Genomic DNA, 13,725 nt, shown 5'->3' on the forward strand with positions numbered 1-13,725 from the left:
CTTCGCTCCATGCAAGTATTTCGGGACCATTCCCAAATGGCAAGTTCCCCCCCCCCATGATTGCACATGAGGTACTTCCTCCTGAAAGCCCACACCCTCCCCTAATATGTAAAAAAAAACAAAAGAAAAGAAACGAAAAAGCCTTACCACCATTACAGTCCTCAATCCTCCAATTTCAATATGATGTTACAACACCCTAGGGGGTTGGGATTAATCTTACGACATTTCCCATCAGTTTAAAAAAGGAAAGATCTGTGCTACATCGAAAATTTGAACTACATGTAGACTCTCTGCACTTACTGGCATGAAAATAATGCTCTTTACGCATTTTGGTCAAATGCCGAAGAGAATAGTTGAATCTCGATAAAAAGCTCGGTTCAAACAAACTGCTGCTTTAAAGAACACATTTTGGGGCGACCCAATCTCCTGAACTGTTTGCTTTTCATTGTTGTCGGTTTTTTTCCAGTCCTTTTATACCGGTACATTTAGAACAAGGTCTGGTTTGAACAAAGCAAAGTTTGGCTAATTCCTGCAACCTTGTTATGATTAGAGTTGAATGCAACCCCAAGAGTGCATTGTCTTTTTGAGTGCAACTTTCTCCTCCCCTCCCATCCACCCCAAAACACCTGCTTTTGCACATTTTTGACAGGTTTGGTTCTGCAGAGTCCAGTCATAATCTTCTTGACACCTTGATCTTTCCAACGCGAGTTTAAAAAAATTCCACAGTTCCATAAAAAGTCGATTGCTGAGCTGGTCCATCTGGTACACATGTGCAGCAAAAGGAAAGTGTTGCACTATATACTACAAACTAATCCGGGCACCAGCCTTCGGTCAAGGCAATCACCACACTTACTGGATTTCAGTCTATGGGTGACCAGTGTGCAATCTGATTCACAACTGCAATGACTACCTTCACTATAAGAATATAATATTGAATCAGTGCTCTGAAATACATGTATGTGATTGCCGAGCTTTCAGAATCTGCTGGCCCTGAAGAAGGTACTCAGTTACCGAAAGCTCGGCAATCACATATTTCAGAGCACTGATTTGATATTATATTCTTGTCGATATTCTGATCACGGTGCTACGCAGCCCTTCCATATTTCTCTCATTTACTATAAGCTCCCTTTTCTGTTCATTGGCTTTTTAAAATACTTTTGCTACTGATTTGTGTGGCAAAAATAATATTCCAACAGAGAAGACGTTATCTTGTTTCAACAAATAAGATGGCAGAAATACTGAAAGGAGCTAGCAGTGATCTGGCATTTGCACGGATGATACACATTGGTGCGGATGACACACAGCCTGCTATGCTGCATAATTGATCTGAAGGGGTCTACAAGTACATGTACACAAAGTACGCTAATTCCTATGGTACCATTACTGGACTACAGCATTCAACATGAAGACTCACAAAATAAATAGGTAGCCGCATGTTTTCAGCAGCAGGTTGTGAAAAGCACCCACTGGTCTTTTGTTAAGAGATATATATATATATATGCCTGGGCTATTTTCACTGCCATCTTATTAACTATTACGGCCACCTGGCCACAAGATCACGTGCGCAGGCAGTGGCCTCGATTTGACTGTGTGGTGGCAAAGAGCTGTAGGTTGGGCTCAAGTAATATCAGAAATCTTTGCATGAGAAGCTTGCCGTCTTACCATACTGTGGGGTCCCCTGCTAACGTGTTGAACCGCTTGCAGACGCACAGCACGTTGCACAAGTCCTTCTCCAGCAGGTAGGAGAAGATCTTGAGCAGGATTTCAGACGGGACATGATACTGGAGGAAGTTGTCTTCGGGATTGGACACTGTCGAGGGAGATATGCCAAAAGAGTCTCCGTCAGTGATGCAACCTCACATTGAACAAAACATCCATGGTTTACTCTATGTATTCACAGTGAAACGTTTCAGTGGACGAACAGTCAAATGTAAATACACAGAGCGTAAAATTATGGTCCAAGTTTGGACATTTTCTGACAACTTTTGGCATTTGTCCGACCAAAAGCAGATGTGGTTGGGCAGCATGTTCAAAGGAAATCTAGAAGGTGAAAAGCCCAACAGTAAAATCTTGTAGGGGTTTGACTCTGGCTTTTGTGCTTGTGAATTTAAACTTTGTCAGTGTTTCATGGTAATGCCATGCTGGTACTGTACGTGTATGTCTGATCAAAAGCTAAGCGGCAGAAACAAAAACTGATTGAACTGGCAAGCCTACTGATGTGTTCTGTCCCACTACTTGTCTGGCCTAATTTCACGGACTGCATAAGAAATCATATAACAGTAAAACGATACGAAAACAACTGAAGGAAACAATAAGAAACAAGTCACTGAGATCAAATTTACACTAAGACCTTATCTCCATACACGTTTAGCGTACATGTATACCCGTGCGTAAATAAATGAAATGACTCCCACTTTAATAACAGTTCTCCTGGCAGAGTACCAATTTATCAGTGTGAAATTCTGAGTCACATCTTTTCAAAGCAACATCCTGGGTAACTATATTTAATAAATGTCAAACTTATCCAAGAGCATTTCTTTCCCTCTTCCCATCTTCCAGGCACAACATGTCGCTTGTACATTCTCCTCTCCCCTCCCACCAGTTTCAGACAAATTTCATCCCAAATGTCAACCTGACATAACCAAACAGTCGTGCCAATATGAGGATGAACTCCTGGAGATTAAAAATCAATCTTGAATTTTGTTCAGCTGTCACGCATTTCGCTGATTCAGTAATACACTAAAGATAATATATCTGCTATGCCAACCATGCTCCAACAACAATACACATAATCTTTTCCAGGAACCTCGGAAGGGAGTCGGACTGGATTACGAAACTTTCCAATTTACACAGTTTGAGTTTGGACAGAGATCCTTGAATCAGTCATCAGACAGGATAGTTAAAATTGTACATTTTAGAGCTTTCAATGGCTAATGAAATGAATATTTAGACTGCACTCACTTTTTGTGAACAGAAAGTACAAAATGCAGCAAAACCTAAATTCAACCTCTAAAGTTCTCTCACTTAACCTTGAAATCCAGACAAAATCCTGAGAAATCCCATACCTGGTAAAAGCTAACGAGATGTCAGTATGTTTGAAAAAAAAATCCTTTATCTAACCTCCAGTTTTTCCCTTCTAAGTATGTTTGCATAAGCAGGTTTACATTGAACCCCAAATCCCCTATGCATTTCGCTAACACCCTGCAGCATTAAGGACAAATGAAGTGTGAAAACAGAAAAGTACCCAACATCTGGATTCAACATACATGTATCGCACATCCACAACTGGGATCAACCTGATCCACACTGTTGGATCATGTTTGGCTAGGCAGGGTTCAGGTTATTAAGACCTGCCACCACTGCAAGTAATCAATGATGCATGGCGTTTCCTCCTGTTCCTGTTCACGCCACGGAACATGTACATGTACTTGGAAAAGTTATTTGAACAAGTAAGTGGGCACAGTCTATGCATGGAGGAAGGGACAGACCATTCGTTCCTCCATGGTCAATGCTACATGTAGATAGGTTATAACAGTATCTGTTAATGTGGTCTTGTGGTATCTTGGATGTCTTGTAATGTCTTGCACATCATGAATAGATCAGATAAGATGATCTTCAAATGCTCAATGTTAATTAGTGCTATGGTTTACAGTGTAAATAATTTCATTGACGGCGACGGACTTAATGGTCCATTCCGTCAGTACATTCCACTGTCACTTGATACGAGTCATTCTATTGCACAAATGTGAAACATTCATAACTTACTTTGTATGCATGAATTATCTGATTGTATACTTGCTGACAGTTACGGCAATTTATATAACGGGTTTTGCCCTTACCCAACATATATATTGATAAACACTATATGCTCAGTGCTTGTCCGAGAGCTTGCGAAAAAATTCACAAGCTTACTCGGGTGGGACTCGAACCCACGACCTCCTGCTTACTTACTCGTGGGTAAGCACTAAGCATACAGTGTTTATCAATATATATGTTGGGTAAGGGCAAAACCCGTTATATAAATTAACATCTCCCCAATGCAAAATACATCTTGAAATAGTTACAGCAATATTGTAAACAGGTGGCACAGCAAGTACTACTATTCAAGCAAATTTGAATTCTCAATTCTGATTGGTTGACCCCTGGCAACAACCAGTGTGATACACAACCGTATTGTATAGTTCATGTCAAACGCCGCATAATGTGCTATTCTAACTCTGCGCATTGTGCTATTTTTATGCTGACAGCAAAACGCAAAGGTGGCAAGTATGCGCATAGGCCCCTATAACATCTTTACGTTTGCTTGAAGATAAATTGTGGAAAAACGGAAAAAAGTAGAGTAATATACGGGGCCAAAGGCCGAGTGGTATACAGGACACAGATGCACTTCATTATTCCATGTTCCACTCGCACTCATGTGATAACTAATAATGTATGCTTATTGACAGAGTGTACTTATTGGCTTGACTTGGCTTCAACATTTTTCCTTCGCACTCACAGTTTACACTCTGGGCAGCCTGGTGGTGGGTGAGCCGCGATCTCTTGGCCTTGGACGCGGACACACTGATGGAAGTGGTACCTGAGGATGAGCCGGCCAGGATACCCTGTTGGGGGAGGGAACAAACAAAACCGTGAACACTTTAAGGAGTGAAAGGTTACTGACCTGCTCAGGGGGAAGGGGACAAGGGCTACACTTGAGTGGGGGGGGATATGGGTAAGAATCAAGGACGATGACCTTTGAGCTATCACCCGACCAAGCTCCCCAAGTACTGCGTAAAAGACAGCAGGCGCTGAGGGGTTCAGGACCACTGGGATAATGTGCTTGCTGCAGGGAGGGTGATGGTTGGGTTAAAGGGGATAACGACCCTGCGACATTATCAAAGATGCAAGGGGGTGGGAAATATAATGTATGGCTTCACACTGCATGCAGCATTTAACCCACATACACATACACTTATGATTAGAACATCAGGAAAATTACATCCAATGACTTGAATATCTGCCGCCACTTTCTTTGCGAAAAGAGTGTCTAACCCCCCCCCATTGTGCAAATTCAATATGAGATTCAAGCAATTGGTGCTGAAGCATCTCAGTATCAGGGGAGATACAGCACAGCGGCAAAACTAGAGACAGTTGAATACAAGTACCCTCGTGTATGACCGGCCTAATCTGGCAAAAAGCAGATTGGTGGAAAAGGTGGCTGTGGCAGAATACACAAGTGTGGCATTTAACAGGACAACATCTATTAATGGTTACAGAGAAGGGGGTTACCCTAACTGGACAGAGTTCCCAATCATCACCAGCCGGCAACCTACATGTACATGTACATGTATGTGAGGTCAGAGGGTAATAACCCTACAGGCCTCATGGGGGAGGATAGGATTGGCGAATGCTCTCCTGGGGAACAGGGATGCCCAAAATTTGATCAATGCCTGGCTGGATCTGGGCAGCGTCAGATTCCAAACGCCCACTCTGACTCTCAGCTTACATGTATGGGTACATGTAGGTGTAGTTTCTTATGGACAATGGCATTTGTTCCAGCCAAACATCAGCCCCCATTTGGGTGTGCGTGGGTGGGTGGATGCACGGGAAATAGAAATCTCAACACCTCTCTTTGCTGCCTTTGCCGTTGACAAATTTGCAGGCTCACATTTTCAACGAAAACTGTAAAAACTGCAAAAACTGTCCTCAAAGTTAACCATGTCCATGTACATGTGTTAACCTGCTTAACCCCTTTACGCCGGGAGGCGGCTAGACACGCCATGAAATTGAGATCCTCAGCACGCTTTTCAGCTATTATTCTCGGCCCACGCTCGAGTTAACACGGTGAAAGAAGGCAGACCCTGGCTCTTGTATATACGGTACCTGGTCTTTGTGTGTAGCCCAGAAATGAAAAGACCGAATTTGCATCATAATCACAATAGTCCCCACTTTGAAAAGAGGCAACGGCAATGTGGAAGCGTGAGTAGAGCCGCATGCCACCAAACAATCAGCCTGTGTAATTCAAAGCGTGCAGAGCACGCAGGGCCACAAACCGAGAATTTGCAGTTTGGCAGGTGGCCTTCGTGGCCATGCGAGGCTGGAATTCTTGGAGTCGGCTTTTGGGAAGAAACTCCCGTCGTCAAGGGGTTAACACGTGTACCTTTCAACAGGAATGCATAATTAACACTGTCTTCTTTTGAACCTTTACTCTACCAAGTACAAATAAATACTTGTACATACATGAACAGTAGAGTAACTGATATTGTAAGCCGCAGAAATGTTTGAATTCCAGAAACCACTTAAGTACATGTACATATATTGATAGTTCTCTGCACTTGTATAAGAATTTCAAAACTGAAGGAAAAAAATTGAGACTGAATATTTTTTTTAATTTGATCAAATTGTTACAAATTTAAAGAAAAGACACGGTCGCCTGTCTGACATTTTTCGCCATGTGCTTTTCGCTGACCAAAAGTGTACATGTTTGGACCATGCTTGAACAGAACAATTGAAGGATATGAAGGATATTTGAATACTGAATGTGCAAAAAATCCAGCCAGCATGTAAAAAGAATAAGTGATCAAATTGCATTGGAGTGAATTGTCTTTTGTTATTTTTTATCACGACAAAGATTCCGCCACTGATCTACAGGTCTCACATTTGTGTCTACTCAAAGACAAATGCTAGGCTGATGGCATTGGCTGGTTCATAACAACAAATATATGGCAATACAGGGCAAAAAATTAATGAGTGCAGGTGGCTAAAATGCACCCGTTTATCTGCGAAATGCACCTGTAAATCACAATGACAGGCGCAGGTACTTAGGCCTGTTTGATTCCATGTACCTGAACATTTTTACCGTTTGTATCTACTTTTGTCATAAAAAATACCTGAACTTTAATTGTACTTCGGATCGGCCATGTCACGGAACCATAACACAGTACAATTTTGTTTACGATGTCACGTGACATCACCGAGCACACACCACAGTCTCGCATGCGATGCATGCACACACGTGAATGTACACACACATACCTGCTGCCAACCAGTGTCACAATCTCGCTGAATGATCTGCACAGTGGCCGAGTCTGAATCGATACGGCTGGAATTTATACACGGTTGTATGGAAGCTGGCCCCCGTGTGTAAATTTAAGCTAAACAAGTGGATTCGGCTTAGGTTTCATTTTCACTGGTTCCAGTCACAGCTTGAACATGTGGTTTTTTCCAAAATAGCTGTAACCAGCTAAACCAAAGTCTCAGCCTAATCCACTCATTTCGTAAACGCTTGATTGCTGCATTTAGTTCCCTTTTACGTCTGTTTGCATATGCACGTTATAAAGGCCCGGTGCCCGACTTTTGCGTAGCGTCGCTATCACTAAGCACATGTTTGATATTCCAGTTGGTCGCATACTCACTACTAGTTGTACGTCTCGATCAAGGCTTTAATCTATGCCAAAGTCTAAGCCATAAGTTATCAGTGTCATTAGTTTAAACAAAAGCAACAGCAAGGACCAGGGTCTTTGTTTTTTTTTTCTTGAACATATGTCTTAAATATTGTATGGGAGCAACTTGCTCCCGTAAAGTGACAAATTCAGCTGATTAGCCCAATTTCAAGCCCTGGCAATATTATATGCACCCAAGTGGTCAATAGACAGAATTTTCCATCTGTCTTAATTCTAAAGGATCAACAGTTTTTTTTCATTCGAGATTTGCAAATAATTTTGAGATCTAGTGATATTTCACTGCGGTAAAGAAATGTCAACCCTTACTCATACAAGGGACCTTACTCATACAAGGAACCTTACTCATACTAGGAACCTTACTCATACTAGGAACCTTACTCATACTAGGAACCTTACTCATCCTTGAAAATCTCAACACCATATATTAACTGAATGCACAAACAGTTGGATAGCTTAGGATAGGTTAGAAAGCTTATTCCTCTCTGTAAATTCTGTAATTTAAATTTGTATGCAGGGAAGAGAGCTGAAAGAAGTAATTATAAGTTCACAAATTATTGATAACTTCAGCAATCGACAAATATTGTAGTCTGCATAAACGAAAAGGCCCCCATACACTGCACCACACAGGCCATGACGAATCGCCTGTCCGATAGCCCACGGCAATCAAATTTTAATTCGGGTAATTAAAATTCTGACTAGCTGTGCCCATACGAGCAAGTCCAGAAAAGCTCACCTGCATTAGTAAACCAATCACTTTATGTGCTAAAGCTTAACTTTGAACATCAATGATAATTCCAATATGATAAAGAATAACCCCAACTTCACCCCACATTGCCCCATGCAGGTGTATGACATTCAAATCAGCGAAGTTATCATCGACGTTGATATAAACAAACACAATTTTCTCTCAGCTGATCAGGGTTTCCAATGCACGTTCTGAAACAGCATACACAATTGGCTGAGAGCACCATTTTTCAATTTTCGGAAATTTTGTTAACAAGATCAGAATTATTTAATAGATTAGGTAATGGGGTTGGCACGTCATTTCAGTCATTCTAGGGATTGTAATTACTTGGATGTAAAAAAAACCTTGTAGTAAATATAATTTTTGTGACCTACATTTAGCAATCAACAGTTTACAATAATAGTTAATCATCCTACCGGTACAGAGCATAAAAGTATTAGAAACTCAGAGCATAAAAGTATTAAAAACTCAGAGCATAAAAGTATTAGAAACTCAGAGCATAAAAGTATAGAAACTCAGAGCATAAAAGTATTAGAAAATCAGAGCATAGAAGTATTATAAACTAAGAGCATATAAGTATTAGAAACTCAGAGCATATAAGTATTAGAAACTCAGCATAAAGTATTAGAAACTCAGAACATATAAGTATTAGAAACTCTGAGCATAAAAGTATGAGAAACTCGGAGCATAGAAGTATTATAAACTAAGAGCATAAAGTATTAGAAACTCAGAGCATATAAGTATTAGAAACTCAGAGCATATAAGTATTAGAAACTCAGCATAAAGTATTAGAAACTCAGAGCATAAAAGTAATAGAAACTCAGAGCATAAAAGTATTAGAAACTCAGAGCATAAAAGTATTAAAACTAAGAGCATAGTATTAAAAACTCAGAGCATAAAAGTATTAGAAACTCGGAGCATAGAAGTATTATAAACTAAGAGCATAAAGTATTAGAAACTCAGAGCATAAAAGTATCAGAAACTCAGAGCATAAAAGTATTAGAAACTCAGGGCATAAAAGTATTAGAGACTCAATTATAATACTACCGGTATTACATCAGATTCCTTATCCAAATTCTTACACAAGAAAATGTTCCCACCTCGGGCCCTGGTTGTTAAACCACTTGCGTTTATTGCTGCTGTTAGTTGCATGTAAATGTACATGTATGCGCCTTGAAAAAGATGAACATGTATGTCTCCCTGTTTTGTAAGAGGTTACGTGTACGGTATGGAACAGTGGCAAAGGGACAAGACATGTACATAGACAAACACTAAGTGACTGACTCATTGTAAGCTTGATACAGTATCTATAGTGTGTCCATACATGTACAGATGTTTGTAAACAAGTAAATAATAAATAAAACAGTAAACACTGAATAATAAAAAGTGTACTGGTGGTTATTGTATCATACATGTACCCGTAACAGCATGTACTGCACATGTACAGGTGAATACATCTTTGACAAAATGGTACATAAACATGTACTCTATACACATGAATAAAATTAGCACGGAAGCATGCTTCTTTAAATGGAATACTGGTTCATGTATGCCATGAGTTACACTTGCACTTGTTGGGCGGGGGGTAGGACAAGCCATACACATGTACATTAGAGGTGTGCATTTGCGGGTATTTCTGAAACCGGGTACTGGTACCTGTTTTTTTTTCAACATCGGGTACCTGGGTAACCGGAAAAGAGATCACTTAATAACAAATGGCACTGCGCGCAACCCCAGTGGACCATGTGCCTGAAACATGGCTCTTTTTCGCACACAGGAAGCAAGCAGCACATTGTTCTCACGTCGGGAATAATCTCTCCTACCTTTTTATCAAATGAACGAACATCAGAACAGATGAGAGCTGCAAACCACCAACGCACCAGCAACGGCTCACAGGAAATGTCCCTGATGCTGCATGACCACGTGCACGCGGAATACACGGGCACAAACAGTGAGCGCTGGTCGTGTCATGTGCGGACCAGATCAGTGCTACGTACGTCACAGGTTACAAGGCTTTTATGTACAAAAATACCTCCGTAACTCGAACAATGCCCACACCACTACATCCACTTATTTTGAAGTTTCTGATTCAAAAAACCGCCACCAGAATGCTTCAAATGGTGTTGAAAGTATCAGAAGTCTATATAGGGTTAGGAGTCATCACTGCCAAGTGCATTTCTTTTCTCACGGGGACTAGTTGTATGCAAAACGTTGCAAAAAACATCACCTGAAACTGCAATCCTGGTTTACAAGCTGCTGAAGCTAACCTGATTGCTAATGCGGGCCCGATTGCAGTCCCCTTCAGGTAGTCCAAACACCGACACTGCAGCGGCCATGTGACCGCAAAAGGAAAAGTCATGTGACCACACATAGGGAAGCAAGACTAAGCGATGCGAAAGTTTGGCCACACGAAGGTACCACGACAAAGTGGTTTATTTTAATGAATAATTTTTTCAGGATAACTCCATTTCCCTGAGGAATTTTAATGTATAAGTACTTTGACAAGTGACATTTGATTGGCCAACTGTATTGTGACCTGTCAACATTTCCCTTTTTTTGAATGAAACACTTTGATTTGAAATGCTTTTGTGCATACAGAAAACATCCTTCCTTCCTTTTTTGTTCAATTCCACACCACCGAGGAAATTAATATTGCTTTAATTTAAAAGTAATTTTGAAACTGAAGTTTGATGACTAGGGCATATTTTTTGGTATAAAAAACTGGTTCTCTGACTCAGGGTTTATGGAGCACATTCAATGCTTTGGTTACCAGCTAATAATAAGAGGCCTATCAACTGTACAGTTTGTGCGTGATCACTACTTACAGCACATGTGGAGTCTCAGTACCATTGGTATATTACACAGCCCTTACTCGCTTTGTTGTCAATCCTGACATAAAGTAATTTTCATTCATATTGTTTTATTTGACAGAAATACTCTTAACTCAAACAGAAAGCACTACCAATTCCGCACAGAAGTCACTTAGGCCGACAGGGTTTGAAAATTACAAATAGAGTCATGCAAGTGTACATCAACAGCACTTCCACCTCAGAAGACAAAATTCCTTAGGTCTCTTGCTCATAGATTTGGTACAGTCATTTTCCTAGTTCCGGATTGCGAAAATTATTCACTTAGATTGCAGCTACAAAAATCCTTTTCTAATGAAGAATTTAATTTTGAGAAAATTAGATAAAAATAAGAATTCCAATGAATTAAAAAGTAGAAATTGTGTAAAGTTTGACTCGACTTTTCAACTGTACAGTGGCTATCAACAGTACTCTCCCCGCGCCGCACAGTTGACGAACCTGATACATCACATACATTTCTGCTGCGCCTGTGTATTTGAGTTTGCAACGAATTTGCTTGCTAATGCCGCGCGATCCGAAAGTAGGGGAAAGAGCTTTCAGTTTTCTGTCAATTAAAAAAAAACCGAAAACTCTAAAAGTCATTTTGATTAAGCAGACATTAAATGAATGAATGTTGAAATCACAAGTAGTGAGTGACCTATTGCCCCGTGAATCTTAGTCGTTTTTTTTCCCCGTTTTCGTGAACTAAGAAAAATCCAGAGCTAGGGAAAACGACTGCAGTACAATGGGCAGTGAGAATGACAAAAGTAGCTGTCGATCTCCGAACTTAAGTTTCATGTATGACTACGGGACCGGGTTTTCAGCGGCACGGTGATTTTTCAGCAAGTCTGCCCTCCAGTATAAAATTTCACAGACATTTTATACATGGATGTTTGTTCCAAATTTAGTTACTTTTTTTTTACGGGTACCCAGCCCGAAAAAATGGAACCTGGTTTTGATATTGATGGGCGGGTACCCGGCACAGGCCTAATGTACATGTATTATGCAAGCTGCACACTCCAGCAGCAACATGCACAGAGGAATGTCGTCATCCAACATATACATCCAGGCTTCAACACAGGAAAGCCAAGCGGACAGGCGGGCAGCGTGGAAAGAGCCGGTTGGGGGTCTGAATCACCAGCTCCCGCTTCAAGTTCTAGGGGTTGGGTGTCCATGGTCTTTCACAAGCCTTTTAGACTGCTTTCACGGGGCAAACTACGTGTATGGCATGCATGTGGCAATGCTTAACGAGGGGAAAGTCTTCGGCTTAGCTACGCGTCGCTCACTTTATTACCCAATTCCCCCTTCCCTCACTGTCAAAACCACAATTTCATTTCACGAGTAAAGCCTGACTTGACCTAACCTGCAACGAGTTTGGAGGTGTTAACCGTGTATTCGACTGTTCATGGTGTAACAAAGCTTCACCGCACAGTATCTTGACAGGCCATGCAAGAGCACATTTGGGTAACCATGGAGCGTGGCAGAGGGCCAACCTGTTTACCCCAGTACACCACACAAGATTTGTATAAGGTTTGACAGATGGGGCATACTCCACTGAGGATTACCCCTTGGGCTTTGTGTATATATGTACCCCCCCTACCAGTCCATGTATCTTTGACAACACTGTGGAGAAAGTTTTACCAGGAAACTTGAATGATTTTGGTGGGTTACAAATTAGGAGGATTAAAGCCTTTCTGCAGGGTAAATGTCCATGTAATGTACGGTACATGTTCCAGTCAATCCAAACACCACCTGTTCTGGTTTGACATAATTCTCAAAAGCCGTGTTTTGAGTGTTACTCAGTATACCGGTATTACGTTTTCAATATTTGAAAATGAGTTAAATGAGTTTGTTCTATCTCTGCACCCATGCACAATGTGGCTGTAATGACTGTCGCCCTCTGGTGGCAGCTGGGGTTGTGATCGCCGGCACCCAGTGAGTGTCTCGCATCATAGCCACAGTCAAGTTGAAGAATTCGATCCAGACACCGGTCTGGTGTAATGGGATCGTCCACACAAAATGGGTACAGGATACGTCCAAGGGTGGCATGCTGGTAGCTGTTGCTATCAATGTCCATTACATTGGACAACACAACACAGCACACTGTGAGTGCCAGGGTGGAATTACAGCATAGCCCATAGCCCATACCCCTCTACGTACGTACATGTACATACATGTACATGTACATACATGTGCATATACTCACGATGTAGATGTACCGGTATCTCTACATATACATGTATGTACACTGACATGTATCGTTACATCATATGTAAGTACTGTACATGTACATGTACTGTACACTACATGTGCACATGATACACTGTTTGTATGTACCGGTATACATACTGTACATATGCGTGTATGATATCTGTATCATTTCCAACTGGTTCTTTGAAATGGATTTTGCATTAGTCATACAGTACATAGCAATGCAAATATTTCTGCAGAAATTTGTGCTTCAGTTTCTTTCCCTTGTTTACATGTACATGCCTCCCTACGGCTTTCATCCAGCAATTTATTCAAATCTCCATCCTGTCCCTTACTTATACATGTACAATATGACCAAATGCCTCATCCAAAGAAGTAAATCATCTTTTTTTTTCTTGGCTAGAGAGGTTTACTTAATGCTTTCCATCATGTTTTATGGTTTCATTCAATCCAACTTGTAATGTTTTGCATATTTTTA

At 40.9% G+C, this 13,725-nt stretch overlaps 1 protein-coding gene across 3 annotated transcripts in view; it reads right to left on the reverse strand.

The window, feature by feature from the left end:
* Positions 1-13,725, reverse strand: part of fbxo11 (F-box protein 11) — a 58,324-nt gene that overhangs the window by 23,081 nt on the left and 21,518 nt on the right. For all 3 annotated transcript variants that reach the window (XM_022243728.2, XM_022243727.2, XM_022243726.2), the window contains exons 3-4: positions 4,499-4,604; positions 1,663-1,810 (exon numbers count right to left, since the gene is read on the reverse strand). In XM_022243728.2, coding sequence (XP_022099420.1) covers positions 1,663-1,810; positions 4,499-4,604 — 254 coding nt within the window. The remainder of the gene's footprint in view (positions 1-1,662; positions 1,811-4,498; positions 4,605-13,725) is intronic.

This window comes from Acanthaster planci, linkage group LG01 (genome assembly GCF_054643075.1).
Source record: "Acanthaster planci isolate LZ-2023a linkage group LG01, COTS_SCS, whole genome shotgun sequence".
NCBI classification, from domain to species: Eukaryota; Metazoa; Echinodermata; class Asteroidea; order Valvatida; family Acanthasteridae; genus Acanthaster; species Acanthaster planci.